Genomic DNA, 22,113 nt, shown 5'->3' on the forward strand with positions numbered 1-22,113 from the left:
CACATGCCGCGGAGCAACTGGGCCCATGAGCCACAACTACTGAGCCTGCGCATCTGGAGCCTGTGCTCCGCAACAAGAGAGGCCTTGACAGTGAGAGGCCCACGCACCACGATGAAGAGTGGCCCCCGCTTGCTGCAACTAGAGAAAGCCCTCACACAGAAACGAAGACTCAACACAGCTAAAAATAAATAAATAAATAAATAAATAAATAAATAAATAAAATACTCTAGAAGGAATCAATAGCAGAATAACTGAGGCAGAAGAACAGATAAGTGAGCTGGAAGATAAAATGGTGGACATAACTGCCAGGAAGCAGAATAAAGAAAAAAGAATGAAAAGAATTGAGGACAGTCTCAGAGACCTCTGGGACAACATTAAACACAACAACATTTGAATTATAGGAGTCCCAGAAGAAGAAGGGAAAAAGAAAGGGTCTGAGAAAATATTTGAAGAGATTATAGTTGAAAACTTCCCTAACATGGGAAAGGAAATAGTCAATCAAGTCCAGGAAGCATAGAGAGTACCATACAGGATAAACCCAAAGAGAAACATGCCGAGACACATATTAATCAAACTATCAAAAATTAAATACAAGGAAAAAATATTAAAAGCAGCAAGGGAAAAGCAACAAATAACATACAAGGGAATCCCCATAAGGTTAACAGCTGAACTTTCAGCAGAAAGTCTGCAAGCCAGAAGGGAGTGGCAGGACATATTTAAAGTGATGAAAGGGGAAAACCTACAACCAAGATTACTCTACGGAGCAAGGATCTCATTCAGATTCGATGGAGAAATTAAAACCTTTACAGATAAGCAAAAGTTAAGAGAATTCAGCACCACCAAATCAGCTTTACAACAAATGCTAAAGGAACTTCTCTAGGCAGGAAACACAAGAGAAGGAAAGGACCTACAATAACAAACCCAAAACAATTAAGAAAATGGTAATAGGAACACACATATCGATAACTACCTTAAATGTAAATGGATTAAATGCTCTCACCAAAAGACATAGACTGGCTGAATGGATACAAAAACAAGACCCATACATATGCTGTCTACAAGAGACCCACTTCAGACCTAGGGACACATACAGACTGAAAGTGAGGGGGTGGAAAAAGATATTCCATGCAAATGGAAATCAAAAGAAAGCTGGACTAGCAGTTCTCATACCACACAAAATAGACTTTAAAATAAAGACTATTACAAGAGACAAAGAAGGACACTACATAATGATCACGGGATCAATCCAAGAAGAAGATATAACAATTGTAAATATTTATGCACCCAACATAGGAGCACCTCAATACATAAGGCAAATGCTAACAGCCATAAAAGGGGAAATCGATAGTAACACAATAATAGTAGGGGACTTTAACATCCCACTTTCACCAATGGACAGATCATCCAAAATGAAAATAAATAAGGAAACACAACCTTTAAATGACACATTAAGCGAGATGCACTTAATTGATATTTATAGGACATTCCATCCAAAAACAACAGAATACACATTCTTCTCAAGTGCTCATGGAACATTGTCCAGGATAGAGTGTATCTTGGGTCACAAATCAAGCCTTGGTAAATTTAAGAAAATTGAAATCGTATCAAGTATCTTTTCCGACCACAACGCTGTGAGACTAGATATGAATTACAGGAAAAAAAACTGTAAAAAATACAAACAGAGGGAGGCTAAACAATACACTACTAAATAACCAAGAGATCACTGAAGAAATCAAAGAGGAAATCAAAAAATACCTAGAAAAAAATAACAATGAAAACACGACGATCCAAAACCTATGGGATGCAGCAAAAGCAGTTCTAAGAGGGAAGTTTATAGCAATACAAGCCTACCTCAAGAAACAAGAAACATCTCAAATAAACAACTTAACCTTACACCTAAAGCAATTAGAGAAAGAAGAACAAAAAAATCCCCAAAGTTAGCAGAAGGAAAGAAATCATAAAGATCAGGTCAGAAATAAATGAAAAAGAAATGAAGGAAACAATATCAAAGATCAATAAAACTAAAAGCTGGTTCTTTGAGAATATAAACAAAATTGATAAACCATTAGCCAGACTCATCAAGAAAAAAAGGGAGAAGACTCAAATCAACAGAATTATAAATGAAAAAGGAAACGTAACAACTGACACTGCAGAAATACAAAGGATCATGAGAGATTACTACAAGCAACTATATGCCAATAAAATGGACAACCTGGAAGAAATGGACAAATTCTTAGAAAAGCACAACCTTCCGAGACTGAACCAGGAAGAAATAGAAAATATGAACAGACCAATCACAAGCACTGAAATTGAAACTGTGATTAAAAATCTTCCAACAAACAAAAGCCCAGGACCAGATGGCTTCACAGGCGAATTCTATCAAACATTTAGAGAAGAGCTGACACCTATCCTTCTCAAACTCTTCCAAAATATAGCAGACGGAGGAACACTCCCAAACTCATTCTACAAGGCCACCATCACCCTGATACCAAAACCAGACGAAGATGTCACAAAAAAACTACAGCCCAATATCTCTGATGAACATAGATGCAAAAATCCTCAACAAAATCCTAGCAAACAGAATCCAACAGCACATTAAAAGGATCATACACCATGATCAAGTGGGGTTTATCCCAGGAATGCAAGGATTCTTCAATATACACAAATTAATCAATGTGATACACCATATTAACAAATTGAAGGATAAAAACCATATGATAATCTCAATAGATGCAGAAAAAGCTTTTGACAAAATTCAACACCCATTTATGATAAAAAAAACTCTCCAGAAAGCGGGCATAGAGGGAACCTACCTCAACATAATAAAGGCCATATATGACAAATCCACAGCCAACATCATTCTCAATGGTGAAAAACTGAAACCATTTCCACTAAGATCAGAAACAAGACAAGGGTGCCCGCTCTCACCACTATTATTCAATATAGTTTTGGAAGTTTTAGCCACAGCAAACAGAGAAGAAAAAGAAATAAAAGGAATCCAAATCAGGAAAGAAGAAGTAAAACTGTCACTGTTTGCAGATGACATGACATTATACATAGAGAATCCTAAAGATGCTACCAGAAAACTACTAGAGCTAATCAATGAATTTGGTAGAGTAGCAGGATACAAAATTAATGCACAGAAATCTCTTGCATTCCTATACACTAATGATGAAAAATCTGAAAGAGAAATTAAGGAAACACTCCCATTTACCACTGCAACAAAAAGAATAAAATACCTAGGAATAAACCTAACTAAGGAGACAAAAGACCTGTATGCAGAAAACTATAAGACACTGATGAAAGAAATTAAAGATGATACAAACAGATGGAGAAATATACCATGGATTTATATGTTTTGATACATCAAATACTCACAACAATCCTATGAAGTGCGTACTATACAATCTCCATTTTACACAAGGAAACCAAGGCACAGAAAAGTTAAGACATTAAGATCTGGGATTCAATTTGAGGCTGTGTGGCCAGAGTCCATAACCAGTTTTAACCACTACAATATAATGCCTCTTAATCACTGAATGAAGGAGTATGTGTACAGCCCTTAGTCTAGAAGGCATCCCTCAATTATAACATAGTCCTATGGAAACAACTGGAGAAACCCTATTCTAAAATTCTGCATTGGGGACCTCCCTGGTGGTGCAGTGGGTAAGACTCCGTGCTCCCAATGCAGGAGGCCCGGGTTCGATCCCTGGTAGGGGAACTAGATCCCACACGCACGCGACAACTCAGAGTTTGCATGCCGCAACTAAGGAGGCCGCCTGCCACAACTAAGACCCAGCATAACCAAATAAATTAATTTAATTAAATAAAATAAATTCTGCATTGAATACCAGTAACTACTGTACCAAAAAAAATACATATATAAGCATATGTAGGTATAGCTAGCTAGCTAGCTAGTATTTGTGCCCCTCAAAAGAAATAGGTGCTAAAATATTGGTTTCATTTTAAAAACGCATATAGTATATATAGGTATATTATTATGTATGTCAGCCAACTATTATAATGACTAGGTTTACTGCCTTTTGTAAAGCCATAACATTTGTTTATGAGTGACACCATCGACTTTAACATTTGCCATCAATCTTGAGAAATGTCTGAGCCATATGAATCCCAAGAAGTATACCATGTAATTTCTATGCATATATTCATGGTATATGAATGTGAGTAATTCACGTACCATAGAGTATTAAAGAGCTCAGGAACCTGAACACCTGGGTTCCAGTCTCATCTCTACTGTGTACTTTGAACAAAATTATGACCATTATGTGGGCCTCCCAATGGAAGGAGAAGACTAGATGGAGCATCTACGTTTGTTCTGTTTTTTTCAGTAGTGGGCCTTGAGCAGAACATTGGTGGATTTTTCAGTGATTGTTGAAGAGCATCAGAAGAGTCCAGCCCACTGTGGGCAGTTGTTTTTGAACAGGAGTCCAGAGCCTGGAATCTTTGCATGTGATAATCTGCCTTTGCCAGTGACCTTCACACCCTCCCAGTTCATGATTATGATAATTGATAATAATTACAATAGCAGGCACCCTAACATGATTAAGAACAAAGATATAGAACTCTTTGCAGTTGTCTTTTTTTTCTTAATATATTTATTTATTTACTTTTGGCTGTGTTGGATCTTCGTTGCTGCACACAGGCTTTCTCTAGTTGTGGCGAGCGGGGCCTACTCTTCGTTACGGTACGTGGGCTTCTCATTGTGGTGGCCTCTCGTTGCAGAGCAGGGCTCTAGGCACTCAAGCTTCAACAGTTGTGGCACGTGGGCTCAGTAGTTGTGCCTCGCAGGCTCTAGAGCACAGGCTCAGTAGTTGTGGCACACGGGCTTAGTTGCTCCGCAGCATGTGGGATCTTCCCGGACCAGGGCTTGAACCCGTGTCCCCTGCATTGGCAGGCGGATTCCTAACCATTGCACCACCAGGGAAGTCCCCAGATGTCTGTCTTGATCTGCATGGTCATTCTTTTTCCAGTGCCCCTACCCTCACCTTCCATATAAGGGAAATTCTGAGTCAGCTAGTTCTGTTTCTGGATTTGGTTATGCAAAACTGGGATCAGGTTTAGAAGGGGTTTGAAAAAAACTGCAAGGTGTAACCAATGTAAGTTAGAAATGGGAAGGATGGGTTCCTGAAATTAAAAAAGATTAAGGAAGAGAAGCAGGGTGAAGAGAAGGACCAGTCAGCCAGGTTCATAGAGTTTTTCCCAACACTTTTGTTGGGAGGGAAGGGGTGCAGTCTGTGAGGAATAATGGGGAGAGACGGTTTTTAAGATGTTTGTCACATACTAATAATCCACTTTTCTACCTATCCAGTAATTGCCTTCAATTTTTTTTTCCTGAATCCTCCTTACAGAGACCAGACTATATAAGTCTCTAGTTATATTCCCATTATACTACCATTTATTTCGCATTTATGTGCCAGGCATTGCGATAAGCACTTATGTTTTTTTCTCATTTCACTTTGAAATACTAATTACCTTTGAGTTTGGTATTATTTTAATTTCAGGGATAGGAAATTGAGGTTCAGGAAGTTTAAATGCCATGCCTGCACTAGTTAGGGGATAGGGTCAAGATTTGAAGCCAGGTCTTTGTGACCCTTTCATTCAACAAATATTTATCAAATGCCTCCTCTGTGCCAGACATGCTAGGACCCTGGGATGTAGCCATGAACTAGACAAAATCCCTTTACTCATGGAGCCCATCTTCTGGTGAGAGACAGAAAAAACAAGCAAATAACACTACTTCAGATAATAAAAGATGTTGAGTAAACAAATGGGGCACTGAGACGCTCTTATCACTAATCCATAAACAGTCTTGGGGGGCAGAGGTCTGCCTCCCGAATTGGGTCATTACTTTACGATTCAGTCAGTCTTGTCCTCATTCCAGAGGCGCTCTTGGAGCGGGGACGGGGCCCGGCTGGTCAGCAGGCGGCGTCCTGGGCCCGGCGACTTCCAGCAGGAGCCGCCAGAGGCTGGGCCGAGGGAAGCCGGGCAGTTGGGCAGCCGGCAGGTGCACGTCGGGCCGCGGGAGGATCCTGGGAATTGATGGGCCGCTGGCGGCGCTCACGACCTGGGCAGTCGGGAGTCGAGTGGCCAGCCCGCGTGGACTGTTAGCCACGCGCCGCCCCCGCCTCGAGACCCTCCGCCCCCGGTGATCCCTGTCGGGCCTCGGGACCCTCCCGTCCAAGGTGACCCCCAACCCAGCCTCACAACTCTCCCGGCTTCAGGGGACCCCGACCCAACCCGTGACCCTCCTGAGGTAACCCTGACCCTAACTCTCGACCCTCCTGCCTGAGGTGACCCCGAGGCCTCCCTGCCCCTCTGAACTGCGCCCCGGGACCGCGGCCACACTCAGGGACGCTGGGCCGTCCTGCCCACCCCACGGTCGTTTTCTAGAAATTTCCTAGGAAGGTCCACCCCCAGGGCCTCTTCCGCCCAGCAGCATCCGTGCCAGGCCTGAGGCAGCAAAGCGCCCTCCCTCCGTGAGAAGGTGTCCGGCGCCCAATGAAAGACAGTGCTGGAGGGCAAATGGAGAATGGCCAGGGAAGGCAGAGATTCGGGCGAAGACTACTTCAGCCGCCTGTAAGTCCCTGCGGACCACGCGAGTCTCCTCCCGGATCCAGCCCTCGCCCAGACTCCCGCGTGTCGCCCCTTTTGCCGGCCTTGCAGGGGGCGCGCTGAGCCCTACGCAGGCGCGATCAGGGGCGGGGCGGGGCGGGGCGGGGCGGGGCGTCCCGGGGAGGGGCCGGCACCCGCAGGGCGGCCCACTGCGCATGCGCGAGCCGGCCGAGGCGCGCCCCCTGCAGGACCCCGAGCGGCCAGGTCCTCCGTCCGTCGTGGGTCTCAGGCTCCCTCTCCCCGCCGCGGCGGCCTAGCAGTTGTCAGCAGCGGTCGCCGCCGCCGCGAGGCCAGAGCAGAGCCGGGAGCCGAGGGAGGGGGCCCCGCGAGAGAGCAGCGCCCCGGCCGCCGCCGCCCGGGCGCTAAGGGTCGGTGAGTGCCCCAGAACCCGCCGCTCGCGCGCGCTGGCTCCCAAGGCTCGAGATTTGGGGGCCGCTTCCCCGCCCGGGGCCCCCTCCCCACCGCGGGCTGCCGCCCTCCCCGGCCGGGCACCCGGCCCCTCCCGCGGCCCTACCCCGCCCCCGCCCTGCCCGCGGCCTCCTCCGGCGGCGCAGCAGGTGCATCTCGCAGCAGTGCAAGGCCGCCCTGACTCAGGCTTCCCCTCGGCGCGAGCCTCTGGGCGTGTCCTCATCCCCTCAGGCAGTTCGTTAAAGCCGGTCCCCCTTGGAGAAACGAAACCTTCCCGGAGCTAGAATCGCTGTGGAATCCTTTGTGCCGAGCCGAGGAGGGTGGACAGACATTTACCACACTAAGACCCGCTGGCCTTCACCCGGCAGACAGTTTGAGCACTTGCCTGCTGAAGCCAGGCGGCATCACAGGCTGGGGATCTGAGGCAGGCCCGCCAAGGATGCTGCTGGCTCATCTCTCGGTGCAGAGATTCCCGGTGTGGGTGGGAATGCGTCCCCGTAACGGAGTCCGCCCTGCTCCCAAACCCGCCTTCTCATGAGCCTCAGAATGGGGGTCCAGTGGTCCGCTGTTAGTGGTGGGAGTTGTGTGGGGGACAGAAGGAAAGGGACCTCCTGGTCTAGGCAGAAGGGCCTGCAACAGCCCTGGTGCCCATGGTCAGTCTGTACTTGGTATGAATTTGTGTTTACATAGGTGTTGGCTCCTTCCTGAACTAGACTATAAGCTTCATGAGGGCAGGGACTATCTCCTAAATGAGGGCTTAGGACACATGCTTGGCGCATATTTGTCGCATGCATGAATGCCCCTCCTCACTTCCTTGGACGTTGCCTAATTAAAGCCTGTTACCTGATAGGGTTGTTTCTGTTTGTTTGCCCCTTTGCCTCCTGATCTGTGAGCTCCCTGAAGGCACAGATTGTCTCTTGTTGGGGCTTGCACTCCTAGCACATAGCCAGCACCTGGCACATGAGAGGCACTCAAGAAACGCTTGCTGAAGAAGTAAGTGGATGAGACCCTGTAGCAGTGTGGAAATCCAGGCAAGGTGCAAGTGGAAGAGTTATGCTCTTTTCTCCTGAGCAGCTATATCATTTGATTCAGAACATTTTGATGCTGCCTTTTGTAAATGTGAAAAGGTTAAGGATGTTTTCCTTTAGAAAGTTAACATCATTGGAAAAGTAAAAGAAAGGGAAAACAGGTAAAAATGGATGCCATGGGAATCCCCCCACCTTTTTTAACTTCTCAGAGGTTTGTTTGGTTTTTTTTTTAGTTGAACACTTGCTTACTATATTTGACAAACAGGATGACATCTTTCCTTCTCTAAGGTGATCTATTATCATTCTGATGAAACAGCCTTTTGGAACAAGAGAGGGAGCTCAAGCTGTTGGTTTTTTTTTTTTTTTTTTCTGAGTTACTAGCTTTCCACAGTGCATATGCCAGGCAGTCCATGGGAACCTGTTTTGACTTAGTCTCAACTGGGAAGGCCCAGGTAAGACTCCCTACTTGACAGTTTCTTTTCCAGCCCTGCTTCCTGAAACAGCAGTAGACTCCTCTGCTATTGAGTCTGTTGCGGGGCGGGGAGCATTCTAGAACTCTGGGGAGAATGATGGGCAAGGCTCTGTGCACGATCGGGGACCTTAGGTTGGAGCTAAAGAGATGATTTATTCACAAGTAACTGACCTAAGACAGAACAAGATAAGTGCCACATGAGAGACATCCAGAAAAGCTGCCTCAAGTATGCAAAGGTGGAGGGATGGCTTTCAACAAGACCAGAAGGTATCAACCCTGACTGCATGTTAGAATCACCCGGGAAAGAGTCCCATGCCCAGGCCACAGCCCAGAATCTCCAGGGGTGGGCCTCCAGTATCAGTTTCTGTCTTAAAGCATCCCAGAAGATTCCATCGTGAAGCCAAGACAAAGAACCCCTGAACCAGTCAGGGTTGTCAGTGGCGGCTTCACAGAGGGGCCAGAACTGGACTGGGAAATGGTAGGAAGGATTTCAGAGAGTAGAGATGGGAATGGTGGGTGATACTCCAAGCCGACAAAACCACAGAAGGCCCACACACTCCCGGGAAAGTGTAAGGCGTGGCAGTCCCTGTCCTGGGAGACTTGGGCAGTGCCTGTCCCCCCAACTGGCTGAGTTGTTCGCCACATTTGGAGAGATTTGGAGTCAATGGGCAGATAGGTGTGGTTGTAGGAGCTGAGTAATGAGCTTGCTGCCTTGCTTGTTGCAGAAGATCCATGGTTACCTCTCTCTGGGGATTCTCAATTGCCTCTTTACCTCATTTCCTACACCTAGAGAGGCAGAAGGCTAGCAGGACGGGGAATGGGCCCGAGGCTGCAGCAGGGGTTAGGAGAGCAGGCAGTGGCACAGATTTTGTAGAACTCTCTCCCGATAGCCTCCTCTGGGCCACACCTTTGGCTTAAAAATATACCCCACCACTCCCTGCCAGGAGCTCCAATGTAAACTCAGAGCCACATGGTTCTGAGGAGCCCGCCGCCCTGACCCAGGACAGCACAGGTGGTGGCATTGAGTGTGAGACCCGTAAACTAGGTGTCCATCTGGGCCTCCCAATGCAAATGACCATGGCCTTGAACCTGGCCTCATGGGGCTCTTGGACAATGACTGCGGCTTGTGGCATTTGTTCCCACCTTAACCACACAAGGGTCATTTCTGTAAATAAGTTGTCCACAGGCTTTTTTCCTGTTCACTGCTATACGTAAAAGAATTTGAGCATGCACCACCATATATTTTATTTATTTATTATAAAAGAAAGCCATATACTACTGTCTTGAATATCATGGACATAGAAACACATACAAATAAAGACCTATTAAATGGATGAGAGGCAAAGTGAACACGATTAAATTTTTCAGTGTATCAATAGTACATAATCTATTGTACAAATGTGTGCTGTTTTTAAAAGAAAGCCACGTGATCAAGTCTACATCCCATTTATAAACTCTTGGTGAAACCTGAGTCCAGCATTTGAAGGTGTGGTTCTGAGTTCTGTTTATTTCAGTTCCTGGTTCTTGAGGGGTTCACAGGTAACCTGTTAACACAGTGAACCTCAGGGAGGCATGCAGACTTGCTGTGCGTCTGGTACTTGTTTTTCAATCCCACCTGCCAGTCATTCGAGGGCTCTTGATGAATCTGGGCTGCTAAGTGTTCAGGGGCTATCAGGGGAGGTGAAAGTCCTGGTTCCCAAAGCTTTTGCTGTGCAGGTGTCAGTGTTCATGTGGATGGCACACTTGCCACATCCTTGGCAATACAGTCACACACCTGTGGAAACATCTCCAAACATCTGTTTTCATAAATGCTCTGTTCTTGGCACAGATTATTTTGAAAAGCTGTAACTCATGCATTGTCACCTTCTCCTGGAAGGGACAGATTTGAGTGCATTGGCTTAAAACCAGTAAGCTAGCTGACACGCTGCTGCACTCATTTGTCATTGAATAAAAAAAGAAAAAGGTTTCCAGGTTTGACGCTTCTCATGAAAGAAAATGTGTACTTCCTCTTAAGTTCTAAGTCACAAGATAACCAGGTATTCACAACTCCCCAGATCACTGCAAAGTATTGTAAAGCTTTAGCTATTTGAGTCTTTTTTTTTTTTTTAATTGACCACAACCACGGTATCCCAAAGCATGTAAACTCCAACACACCTGAGAGACTTAAAGTAAACTAGCAGGCGAGGGCCAATCATCACCCACGTGTCACAGAGCCCCTCCTCTGTCAGGATTCTGTGGCTGCTGACACACAGGCCAGCAAGAGTGCCAGGGTGCATTCATGTGTTAAATATTAGTAAAACCAATTTTTCCTCATTTTTAAAGTAGAATTTCTTGCCATTCCTTTACTCTAGCAGATTGTCTTGCTCACCCCACTTGAAGACCAATAGTGGGGTTCACTGGTGGGGACCACCCTCTATAAATGTGCCTGCTATTTTCAGCCTGTATTTTACGGTGCTTATTGGTATTTGGACATTCACCTGCAGAATCCACTGAATTAGATATTTTCACAATTTAAAAGATCAGGTACTGGGTAAAAGATTATAAGCAAAACAGAACACCCTCGAGCAGAATTACTGCACTTTTGGATCCCCTCCCCACCCCCCATCCCACCCCAACCCCCGCTCCTCCCCTGCTCCCTTCTTGGCACAGCATCCAAGGCCTTGGTCGGCTTCCCCTTCTGGCTCCGTCCCTGCTGCTCCTCCCCAGCCCCTCAGAATTACTTGCTGTTACCCCCACACACTTTTTCATTTCTTCATGATCCTATAATGCCCTCCCTACCTCAAGTAACAAGAAACCCGAGACTGGTCTCCTGTGTCACCTGTTCCTGGGAGCCTTCCCAGAGCTCACCCTGTCTTACACATACACACAGAATCCTGATCTCCAGAATCTCATGATGCTTCATTTGGCTTCAGTTATAGTGATTACAGTACATGCAAGCATTTGCAGACTGTGAACTCCTTGGATTAAGAACACTGTGATTTTCATTTCCAGATCTTTGGTGCCTGGTATAAGTGCCTATCACACAGTAAGTATTGGCAAATGTTTGTTGGATGAGTAAATGCTTTTTTGTTTTGTGTATCCTAAAAAAACACAGATTCTACCAGCAAACGTGAAGTACCTATCATGCCTTCTGCAGCGTGTACACACGTAGACTTAACACTGCTGACTGTTGTGGGCTCCCCGTGTCCAGAAGGAAATGCTTTCCTAGCTGAGATGGGTCCTCACCCACCTCGGTCTTCAGGAAAAGTGCCGAGTCCCAGCCAGCACCACCAACAAGGGCATCTCTCTGTTCCACATGTGTGGTCAAGAGGGCAGAGCCCTGGTTGTCCGCTCTCTGTGTGACAGCAAGATGTCTGCCTTGACCTTACCGAGACCCCCTCCCTCCCAGCCATGACTTCCCCCAGGCCTGTGCAGACAGCTTCTGTGGAAGGAAAGGCACCAAGCTCGGGATACGACAGGACACGTGACATAACAGCATGTGCCTGGCCCCGGGGCTCTGTCCACTTCTGCTTGCTGGCCTTGAGGCCCACTCGGCAGTGACCTTTCCAGAAGCGTTAACACCATTCTGTTCTGTATATGCAGAAATAAAAGCTTCTTTTGCTTGGGCACATAGCAAGGACGTATGCTATGTGCCCAAGGAGGACGTATTCAAGCCCATAATGAAAAAAAATACCCAAATCAGGAAGCAGAGGTGTCGGGACTCAACACGCAGTGGCAAGCACCCGGCACGGTGCTCCCAAACCAGGACAACCATTTCCCAAACCGGGACAGCCATTTTCAGAGGAATCCCATGTGCCATCAAGAGAGTTCTTAGGGACTTCCCTGCTAGTACAGCGGTTAAGACTCCATTCTCCCAATGCAGGGGGCCCGGGTTCGATCCCTGGTCAGGGAGCTAGATCCCGCATGCCATGACTAAGACCTGGTGTGGCCAAAAAAATAAATATTTTTTTAAAAAAAGAGTTCTCAGAAGTTAGCAACCCACAATAGGCACTCACTCTGGACCAGCTCCACTGCTCACCTGAAAACCAAACATTGAAATACTCAATGATTTGTGTAATGTTTAATATTTTAACGGTAAGCAAACACGCCTTTCCGTGGTAAAAAGAGCTTTCCCTTCCCTTCCTGGCTCTGTCCTGGGAGGAGTGAAGTGAGCCTCGGGGGAAGTCCTCAGACGTTCTTGTGGGGCTTTGCGAGCGGTTGCTTTGGAGTGGACCCGCCTGGGCTGGTTCTGGATCGCAACCCCCGCCACTTCTGGGGGACTCCGAGTGCCGCGGTCTTAAGTGTTTTGAGGAACTTTAACTTCCTTTCCTCGTGTACATTTGCTGTCGTAACCACAAAGCTTCCCAGACTTTGTAATTCTGGGAATCTCCTCCTTTAAATTCCTTTTCTGCTCAAACAGAACAGACGCGAGTATGGCACTTAGTGAGACTTCAGATAGAGCATGGCAGGCACAGAGCAAAGAGCTGGGTGCCTTGGGGAGACAGAAACACGTACAATGTCTGTTAAGGTGGTGGGGCTCAAGGGATATTTTTTCTTTTTGATTTCTAATGTTAGGTTCTGGGAGAAATACATACAGACTTTACAAAGATGTTTGCTGCTTTTAGGATACACAAGGCTGTAGGGGTGCAGTGGTAAAAACACAGACTAGGAAGCTCAGATCCTGGGTCTGTGGCTTGCTTCCTGTGTGATCCTGGGTCAGGCACTTCCTCCTAGTTTCTTAGTCTTGAAAGGGTGATGGTACCAGAAGTTGGGCTGGATTAGGAGGCTCTATAAATATAAAAGTATATAAAATAAAAGCTTCTTACAGTTTATTGTACCAGGAGAGAACAAAAGCCACCCCAGCGTTCTCTGTTTCCCGAAATCCATGTTTCTTTGATATTGGACTTGGCTTTGCTTAAGTAACATGCTTGCAGTGTATTTTGCACTTCGATTTCCTAACGCGGTGAGAGGTGTTTTATGATTATTTTTTTAATTATGCTCTGGCACCCTCCATTTGCCCACAGGTGGCCGGAGTGTCATGCCAGCGAGCCCCAGGCCCTTCCTGATGTCCTGTGAGGCGTCAGTGCTCCCGAGCTCCAAGGTCAGCCCACTGCACTCCAGAGGCCTACCGGCCCCACCCCAGAGCCCTCTGTGCAGCGCCACCTCCTCCCAGCCAGACCTCCTGTAGCCCCAGAGGAAGGCCTCAGCCAGGAGCCTCTGCCAGGACTCAGGTCAGTTCCCCGGTGTTGCTGTCCAGTGTTGTCCTAGTGGGAAGGTGGACGGTCTGTCTCTCTGCCCTGCCCACCCCTCTGGGCCTAGAGAGGTGGGATTAAGCGTGGGGACGTGTCCTTTCTTGACCAGACTTTTCCAGAAAAGGAAGTCATCGACTTCTCTGACCAGAAGACTTCTTTGAACTGTGACCTTTCCACATTCCCCTCTTGGTAGAGGAGGAACCTTCATCTCGGCCAAGCCAGGCACCCATCAGCTCGCTGTGGGGATGATCAGCTCCGCTGGAGGCACTGCTTTCCCCTCTTAGCCTAAACCACTTCTTGAAACTGTTCATAGGCCATAGGCCTTCGTGGGTAACGTTACACTACTGCTCTTTTGTTAACTGTCTACGACTGATTTTAAGACAGGTTTTTCCACCTTATTAATTTTAAAAGAATTTGGATAATTTATTAAGTTGCCACTTAATAGCACTTCATTACTATTTTAGCTTTAATCTCTCCATATTTTAACCATATGGTTAAATAAAAGCCATATTTTAAGTTAATTTGTAAATAACTTCTTGCAGTTGTGTTTTGTACTAATATTTACTGAGTGCCCTTTAAAGCTTAAATTTTGAGGAACTACTTTTAGGCAGATATGGACAGCTACATCTTTTTTTTTAAAAGCAAGAGTTTAATTTAAAAATGAGCTTTAATGGAAATGATTTTTCAGCTAACTGAAGTCAAAAGCAAAACTGGCTGTTTCAAAAAAAAAACAACAAGCTCTCGCTCCATGCGCACTGGGTCTCGAGGTGGGTTCTTTGGTCCGTAGTGTTAGAGCGGGTTAAGTAATGAAGGATTTACCAGCCATTTGTCCGTGCCGTCCTGACGCACCTAATGGATGGTGTTGGGTTAGTATCGACCTGAGTGTGGAGCCGGCTCACTGTACTCAGGACTATTCCCTGTGAGTCACGGATACTTCTCCCCACTTGAAGGACCGTGAGCTGTGGAGGGCCCCTCTCCGCTCCATCTGCATCCTTGGCGCAGACGGTGATCAGGAGCTCTCCAGGGCCTCCCCTCCTCTGCCGCCCTCGCTGCCCACCTCAGGTCCAGCCTCGGCATTCATGCCTGCAGCTTACGGAACTAGGTGCTTCTAGTCGTGAGCGTCCTGGGGTCTTCCTGACCTAACTCCAACTCCCTCCTCTAGAGGTTAGTGTGGCTCCGTGTCTCTGCTTCTCACACTGCAGTCTCATGACATGGATTTCCCTAAATTGAGGGAGACCTCTATAAAGCTCTGTTCTTGTTTCTGCTGTCACTGTGTTTGATAATCAGTCTCTCAGCAGATTTTCCCAGCCATACGTGCCAGATTTAAATATAACATTCATACCTGACATAGAGTAGATTTTCTCTGGAGGAAAATGACCAGTGTCATGTGGAAGCTCACAGACCACTGCTCACAGTTAAAGCAGGAAAAACTGGTTCTTAAGGTTCAAGGTGGGAGAGCACATGCCATCCTGCCACCCACGCGTCCGCCTGCCGTGTCTGCCCCTGGGTTAAGGCCACTGAGGGCCCTCACCCCAGACTCCTCCCCTGCTCCCCCACAGCCCTCTCCAGGTCTTAGAAATCAACCGGCAGCCAGGACACTGGGCTGAGTTTCCTTTTACTGTTCTGTGATGATGGAGAATAAAGCAGTCAGGGAGGGGAATTCCATCAGCCTGAGTTTTTGCTAAGAAATAGCACATTCATACGAACCACAGAGAACATCTGAATAGCGTTCATCGAATGATTGACATTCCAGTGGCCACGTTGCATCTACCAGCCCTACCATTCATCTAATGTTTCCAGAAGAAACAAAGTCAGCTTCCTGAAAGGGCGTGTGTTCCTTGAACAGACAGAGTAGAACTGGCCTCTCCCTCTGGGGAGCTGTTCTGAGTTAGGCTGGGACAAAAGAAGGTGAGGAAAAGTGGAGGGTCTGTGTCTCAGGACTGACTCTCCCCCATTCTCCCCGCCTTCCCCAAACACGATTCGCAAACCTGAACCAACACCCTTTCTGTCTTTGGTCCACAACTAGTGACCCTTCTGGTGAGGATGGCGGTGCTCAGGCAGCTGGCGCTCCTGCTCTGGAAGAACTACACTTTGCAGGTGGGTCCGGCCCTGGGGGCACACTGCAGGGGGAAGGGCGAGAGGGGCCTGGCAGAGGGGGTGTCAGCGAGAGGGGGCATCAGTGGGAGGGGCTCCAGGAGCCCCCGCCTCGCACTCCTCAGCCCTCGGTTTCCATTTCTCTTTAGAAGCGGAAGGTCTTGGTGACCATCTTGGAGCTCTTCCTGCCCTTGCTGTTTTCCGGGATCCTGATTTGGCTTCGCCTGAAGATCCAGTCAGAGAACGTGCCCAATGCCACCCTCTACCCTGGCCAGTCCATCCGGGAGCTGCCACTGTTCTTCAGCTTCCCTCCACCAGGAGCCGCCTGGGAGCTCGCCTACGTCCCATCCCAGAGTGACGCCGTGAGGACCGTCGTGGAGACGGTGAGGAGGACGCTGGTGATCAACATGAGAGGTGAGTTGTTGGGGACTCAATAGTGCTGCGGGGCTTGGGCTGTGGGGCAGGGACTGGCCAGGCGGGGAGCCGGGCAGCAGCCAATGCAGCCTGCCCTGTAGTGGCCGCGCAGCCCGCGAATCCCTGTGTCATGTCTCATTGTAATAGGGATCAGGGTTGTGAGGGCTGCGGGAAGCAGTGTGTGTGACAGTTCACAGCCCCTGGCTATTCAGAGTGGAGATGGCGTCCACATACCCTGCAAAGCTCTTTAATTATGAGGGCAAGGCCCGGTGTCAGGAATCTCTTCTGGGATATGGTTTTGGGAGGACAGCTCTGATAAAGGTCATCAGGAAGCCTGCTGAGGGCCATTCCCAGGAAATGTGCCAGTCACCCTCGCTAGGTCTTTGCTTTCAGAATAGAAAGTATTATCCCTTTTCCTCTCCCTCTTGATTTTGGCACTGTGGCCTGTTTAATTCAGTGTAGCAAACACTTAGGGGAAGATCCCTGGTCCCTCACTATGTGATTATAGTCAAACCCTTTATGTGAAGTGGGGTCTGGGTGAGAGAGGTCGTTTAACAGACTATACGTTAGTGTCCACTTGAATTTTTAAAGCCCACCATTATAGTTATGAGAGAAACTGATGCTGGCTGCAGAGCCCAGGGCAGGGCAGCTGCCCTCACGGAGGGGCCCTGCTCCAGCTCTCAGCTTCTAGGTGCCCAGGGCCGGCTTCGATGGTGAGGTTCTGCCAGTCTTCACCGCAGCCCGTCTCTGCCAAAAACAAAAGCCTCGAGTCTTAGGAAAGGTTTACAAAGCCCTAGAGAAACTTGTAAGCTTTAGTCCTTTATCTGAAGGTTCAGCTTTCTCAAGCAGAGTGGACGATTGGGCAACTCTGGGCCCCCCTGCTCCCCACAGCTCGCGGCTTCCCCTCCGAAAAGGACTTTGAGGACTACGTCAGGTACGACAACCGCTCCGCCAACGTGCTGGCCGCCGTGGTGTTCGAGCATGCCTTCAACCACAGCAGGGATCCCCTGCCGCTGGCGGTGAGGACCCCAGCCCCACGGAGCCAAGCTTCCTCCCCCAGGAGCCAGAGGCGCTCTGCCTGCCTGGGAGCAAATGCGACTTTCCCCTTGGGTCCAGAATCACCTCTTAGCCCACTGAGGGGCCCTGGTGGTGTTTGACCTGTCAGGCCAGAGCGGTTTAGAAACCTCGCCCGTCTGAAGAAAGTGGCCGTAGACCATTGCTGTGGCCCCTCTTTGTCCTCTCGTTTTATGAAAGGCGTTATGGGTCTCCTTTGACAGAGTCAAATAGGACAAGTAGGAAAGTAGCAGATACTCGGGACTTAGCACCATATGGCATTAGAATTTCTGTTACATATTTAAACAAACAAACAGAAGGGTTTTTTGGTTGCCCTGGTGGCAATAAGACTGGGAAACCGTCAGGTCCCTCAGCATCACGCTGGCGGCCCTGCACTGGTTAGCAGTGATGAGTCATGCGTGGAGTTCCCATTGGTAATGGCAGAAGAGGGTGGTGAAGAGCACCACAGAGGTGCCCCTGGGCTCTCTGTGCCCTGGCAGGACCTCTCGCTCTGACCTCCTGAGATCCAGACACTGGCGGGGGCTGGGGCAGTGGTGAGGTCAGGGTAACAAGGGTCCCCCAGCCCCTCCCACTGGATGCAGACGTTTGCTCCTCTGGCTGGATCCCTTAGAGCGCTTGGTTTTCTCTTTGTTTCCGTAGGTGAAATATCACTTACGGTTCAGTTACACGCGAAGAAATTACATGTGGACCCAGACAGGCTCCTTTTTCCTGAAAGAGACAGAAGGCTGGCACACCACTTCCCTTTTTCCACTCTTCCCCAGCCCAGGACCAAGGGAACCCACGTCCCCTGACGGCGGAGAACCTGGTGAGGAGCACTTTTAGGGGGTCTCCTTCCCTCCCCCGGGGTGCTGGCTCATGATCATCACGTGGGGGGAACCCATCTTGCATTTCTCTGGAGGAAGATTTTTTATGATTATTTGGCCTTCTTCTTTGTAGGAGAAGGAAGAAAACATCCAGTAAAACTGGCTTCTGAAAAGCAAAATAATCTTTGAAAACAGCAAAGGCTGTCTCCCTGTTTCCCAGCAAACGTGCTGTTGAATGAAACATTTATATTTCAGTTTTTAAGGAGCTTCAGTTTGCACTGGGTCTTTTGGGCTTGGTTTTCCATTTCCCTTCTCTCCTTGCCCCTCTCTCTGTACAGTTGTGTAGGCTCTGTACACTCTGTTGTCCTTGTGTAATTGTCCGTGGTTTCATTGAGTCAGTGGAATGTTTGCAGAAGTCGGATCTCAGCTCACTGTATTGCCAGAGGGTGTGTCGGTCTGTCCGCTGTAACTCTGGCAGGTAGTTGGCTTGTTTGTCTCCTCTGACCAAGGTCCCATCTTAGAACCAAGTAGCTGGGGCCCAGGACTAGACTTTGCCCTCAAGCCGAGGTCCAGCCACAGGCTCCAGGCGGCATCCTGGGTGTTGCAAAGAACACAGAATTCCCTGGTCTGCAAGAGGCAGAACTTGTTAGAGATTTTGATGAAAAGACCCAGGAATGCCCTAAATAGAGTGCCGGGAAGGCAGGAGGCAGCCGGCGTTTAGAGATGTTTTTCTGGTGCCAGGGCCCTATCACCAGGCTAAATGTTCCAGGGAAAGATTTTAAATCCAAAAGAGGAGCTAAGACGAGCAAGGCAAGGTGAAGTGTGCAAGGCCCCAGAATGAAGCCCTGGACAGGTCACCAACCGGAGAGGAGGAGAAGCCACATCAGCTGCCACACCCACTGCCTGTGGCCAGCAGCAGGAGACACTGGCTGTGTGACCCAGGGCGGGGCTGTCCGTCCTGTTTGTGGGGACAGTTTCCTAAGCTTGGAAGCGATAGAGGCGAAAGTTCTGCAAGGAAAAGACTGACAGATTTCACTACGTACAAACTTGAAATTTGCTAAAAGAGAAAAAGACATAACACCAATTTTGAAAGCAAATAAGAGACTGGGGAAAACGTTCCAGCAAATGACAAAGGGTAAATACCTTCTGTTTTATAAAGGATTCCTTAGTCCAAATCAGTTTTAAAAAAACACAAAGACCCCAAGAGATGTGGAAAGGATGTGAACCTGGCACACAGCAGGCCCTCCAAGAATTAGGCCAGTGTTCCCCCCAAGCCCACCCCCAAATGTCCATACCTTAGACCCCTGATCCCCTGACAAAAATTGAGCCCCTGGAATAGTCTGAAAGAAGGAGAAAACGCAGACGCACAAAAGATGTTCCCCACAGCATTATTTACGATCATAAAAACTTCAGCAGTGGGACATGATTGATCACACAGGGTGGCTTTGCCTCGGTGTTGAGCAGCTGCAGAGGTTGTGGTGGTGAAGACCCCATGGCAGCATGCAGAACCTCGTGGAAGAACAACTAGGGAGCAGGAAGCAGGCAGGACGTTTCCTGGGGGAGGCGTTGTGACGTGAGAAAGTCGCTGGCTTTGAAGCCAAGAGACCAGGGTCCCGTCTCAGCTTTGTCCCCTCCCCTTTTGTGTGGCTCAACGCCCTGGGCCTCAGTGGCCCCATTTGTCCAATGAAGTTGTCGTTCACTACTCTGCAGGGTCGCAATGAAGACGAGAACTAAACCCCCACCCAGCACAACGAGGGGTAACATTCACTGAGCACCTGCTCTTTCTGCAGCCATAAAACCACTTACTCAAGGGAGATGGTAGAAGTGCACAGACGTGGTGACCTCATGCTGGGGGTGTGGTGGGCATAAAATTGCTATTCTTTTTTCTAGAGGCTTGAACTCAGGCAGCTGACAGTTCTGTGTTGGAGGATGTTAGGTGTTCTAAATGTCACTATTTTAGGAATGAGGGTGCCCACGCCACCCAGACCTGCACCCCATGTCCCCTCTCTGTTCCCTGGGCTCGGACCTCAGGAATCCAGGCTGCCTTTCTCTCTCCTGAGGCTATGCCCCACTCCTTCCATAGGCTCAGCCTCTCACAAGCCTCGCTCTGGACTGGAATACCATATCCCCCTGGCCCTTATCACTTTAAAAATGTTATCGCAGACAACTGTGGGGAGTCAGAAAGGGCCAGCAGGGAGGGACCACAAAGCACATGAAGGTCGTGTAGTGGTGGCCTTTGGTTTGTGGTTCCTGCCTCCCTTTGAGATGGTAACTCAAGGGTGGATGGAATGAAAGTTGCTGATCAGCTGGTCTCAAGGGAGCAAGACTTGTCGATTATCCCAGTAGGTCCTTAAAAGTGGGCAAGGGAGGCAGAAGAGAGAGTCAGAGAAAGATGTGATGACACGGAAGCCAGTCAGAGAGATGTTGCCTGGCTGGTTTGGAAGGTGGAAGGAGGGGCCTCGAGCCAAAGAGCGAGGGCGGCCCCTGCAAACTGGAGGCCTGCAGGAAACCCCAGGCCACTTCACCAGCTCAGTGCCCACAGCGCTCTGAGCACCAGCACCCAGGACCTGGCTTCTCCCACATGTATCGACCCCACGTGCCGGAACGTCCTCTGCTCCCGCACTCAGGGTATATCCGTGAGGGCTTCCTGGCCGTGCAGCATGCCGTGGACAGGGCTGTCATGCAGTACCACGCCAACGCCTCCACGCACCAGCTGTTTGAGAAGCTCACCGTGATCGCCAAGAGGTTCCCTTACCCGCCTTTTATCTCGGACCCCTTCCTCGTCGCCATCCAGTACCAGCTTCCCCTGCTGCTCATGCTGAGCTTCACTTACACCTCACTCAGCATCATCCGGGCTGTCGTGCAGGAGAAAGAGAGGAAACTGAAGGTAACCCTGTTTGCGTTTGGCTTTGAGAGATCCTGAGTCTGGGCACAGTGTGGCCATGGGCCGTCGTGTCCTGAGTCCTGTCATCAGGTGGGGGCAGCTCCTGGGCACTGGGGGCACCAGGGCAGCTGGGTGTGGGGCTAGTGCCCACATGGCTCAGCCCATCTCAGGCTTCTTTGAAATCAAGCCTGTTCTGTCCAGATTTTTAAAACCCTGATAAAGCGCTGTAGTTCATGTGCTGTATATTAAAGACTGAACATTGAAAAGACAGTGTTTTGGATACATTGGGTAAAGTAAAATACATTGTTGAAACTAATTTCATTTGTTCCTTTAAACTTTTTTGGCTGCATTGGGTCTTTGTTGCTGCACGCGGGCTTTCTCTAGTTGTGGTGAGCAGGGGCTACTCTTTGTTGTGGTGCATGGGCTTCTCATTGCAGTAGCTTCTCTTGTTGCGGAGCATGGGCTCTAGGCACGTGGGCTTCAGTAGTTGTGGCTCACAGGCTCAGTAGTTGTGGCTCGCAGACTGTAGAGCACAGGCTCAGTAGCTGTGGCACACGGGCTTAGTTGCTCCGCAGCATGTGGGATCTTCCCGGACCAGGAATCGAACCCGTGTCCCCTGCATTGGCAGGCGGATTCTTAACCACTGTGCCACCAGGGAAGTCCCTAAACTTTTTTTTTTTTGGCCACGCCACGTGACTTGCAGGATCCTAGCTCCCCTACCAGGGATGGAACCTGCGCTCTCGGCAGTGAAAGCGCGGAGTCCTAACCACTGGACCGCCAGGGAAGTCTCCCTTTAAATTTTTTTGATGTGGCTACTGAAATTCTGAATTACGTATGCGGGTCGAATTCTGTTTCTGTTGAAACAGTAGGTCAACATGAGACAAATGTTCACACACATGGAGAGCAGGAAGCGAACTTTGCGTATGATCAAGGACAGCTGTGGTGCCCGGCTGTCAGGCAGTGTCGTGGGGGATGGAGAAGTGTGTGAGGTGTGCTCCACAGGCATCTCACTGACATAACCGTGTACACCTGGGTGAATAGTGTCCCCTGTAAGCTCTCACCTTTGACGCTG

At 48.8% G+C, this 22,113-nt stretch overlaps 2 protein-coding genes across 12 annotated transcripts in view; one reads left to right on the top strand and one right to left on the bottom strand.

The window, feature by feature from the left end:
- LOC103006395 (ATP-binding cassette sub-family A member 17-like) overlaps window positions 1-4,714 on the bottom strand; it is a 107,703-nt gene extending 102,989 nt beyond the window's left edge. The window contains 1 exon segment of the mRNA XM_057529696.1: window positions 4,629-4,714. The gene's annotated coding sequence lies outside the window, so the exon portion shown is untranslated.
- A 1,865-nt stretch (window positions 4,715-6,579) lies between these two features.
- ABCA3 (ATP binding cassette subfamily A member 3) overlaps window positions 6,580-22,113 on the top strand; it is a 45,818-nt gene continuing 30,284 nt past the window's right edge. For 3 of the 11 annotated variants that reach the window (XM_057529341.1, XM_057529331.1, XM_057529342.1), the window contains exons 1-9: window positions 6,812-7,005; window positions 13,545-13,751; window positions 13,882-14,102; window positions 14,723-14,936; window positions 15,799-15,869; window positions 16,016-16,280; window positions 17,172-17,299; window positions 17,994-18,159; window positions 20,785-21,044. In XM_057529341.1, coding sequence (XP_057385324.1) covers window positions 15,816-15,869; window positions 16,016-16,280; window positions 17,172-17,299; window positions 17,994-18,159; window positions 20,785-21,044 — 873 coding nt within the window. In that variant the 5' untranslated portion in view covers window positions 6,812-7,005; window positions 13,545-13,751; window positions 13,882-14,102; window positions 14,723-14,936; window positions 15,799-15,815. Of the gene's footprint in view, window positions 6,598-6,811; window positions 7,006-8,450; window positions 8,522-11,532; window positions 11,567-13,544; window positions 13,752-13,881; window positions 14,103-14,722; window positions 14,937-15,033; window positions 15,681-15,798; window positions 15,870-16,015; window positions 16,281-17,171; window positions 17,300-17,993; window positions 18,160-20,784; window positions 21,045-22,113 lie in introns of those variants that run through there. The other 8 variants (XM_057529332.1, XM_057529336.1, XM_057529334.1 and 5 more) reach the window with 8 other exon arrangements.

The sequence above is a fragment of the Balaenoptera acutorostrata genome, chromosome 15 (assembly GCF_949987535.1).
Source record: "Balaenoptera acutorostrata chromosome 15, mBalAcu1.1, whole genome shotgun sequence".
In the NCBI taxonomy this organism is placed as follows: Eukaryota; Metazoa; Chordata; class Mammalia; order Artiodactyla; family Balaenopteridae; genus Balaenoptera; species Balaenoptera acutorostrata.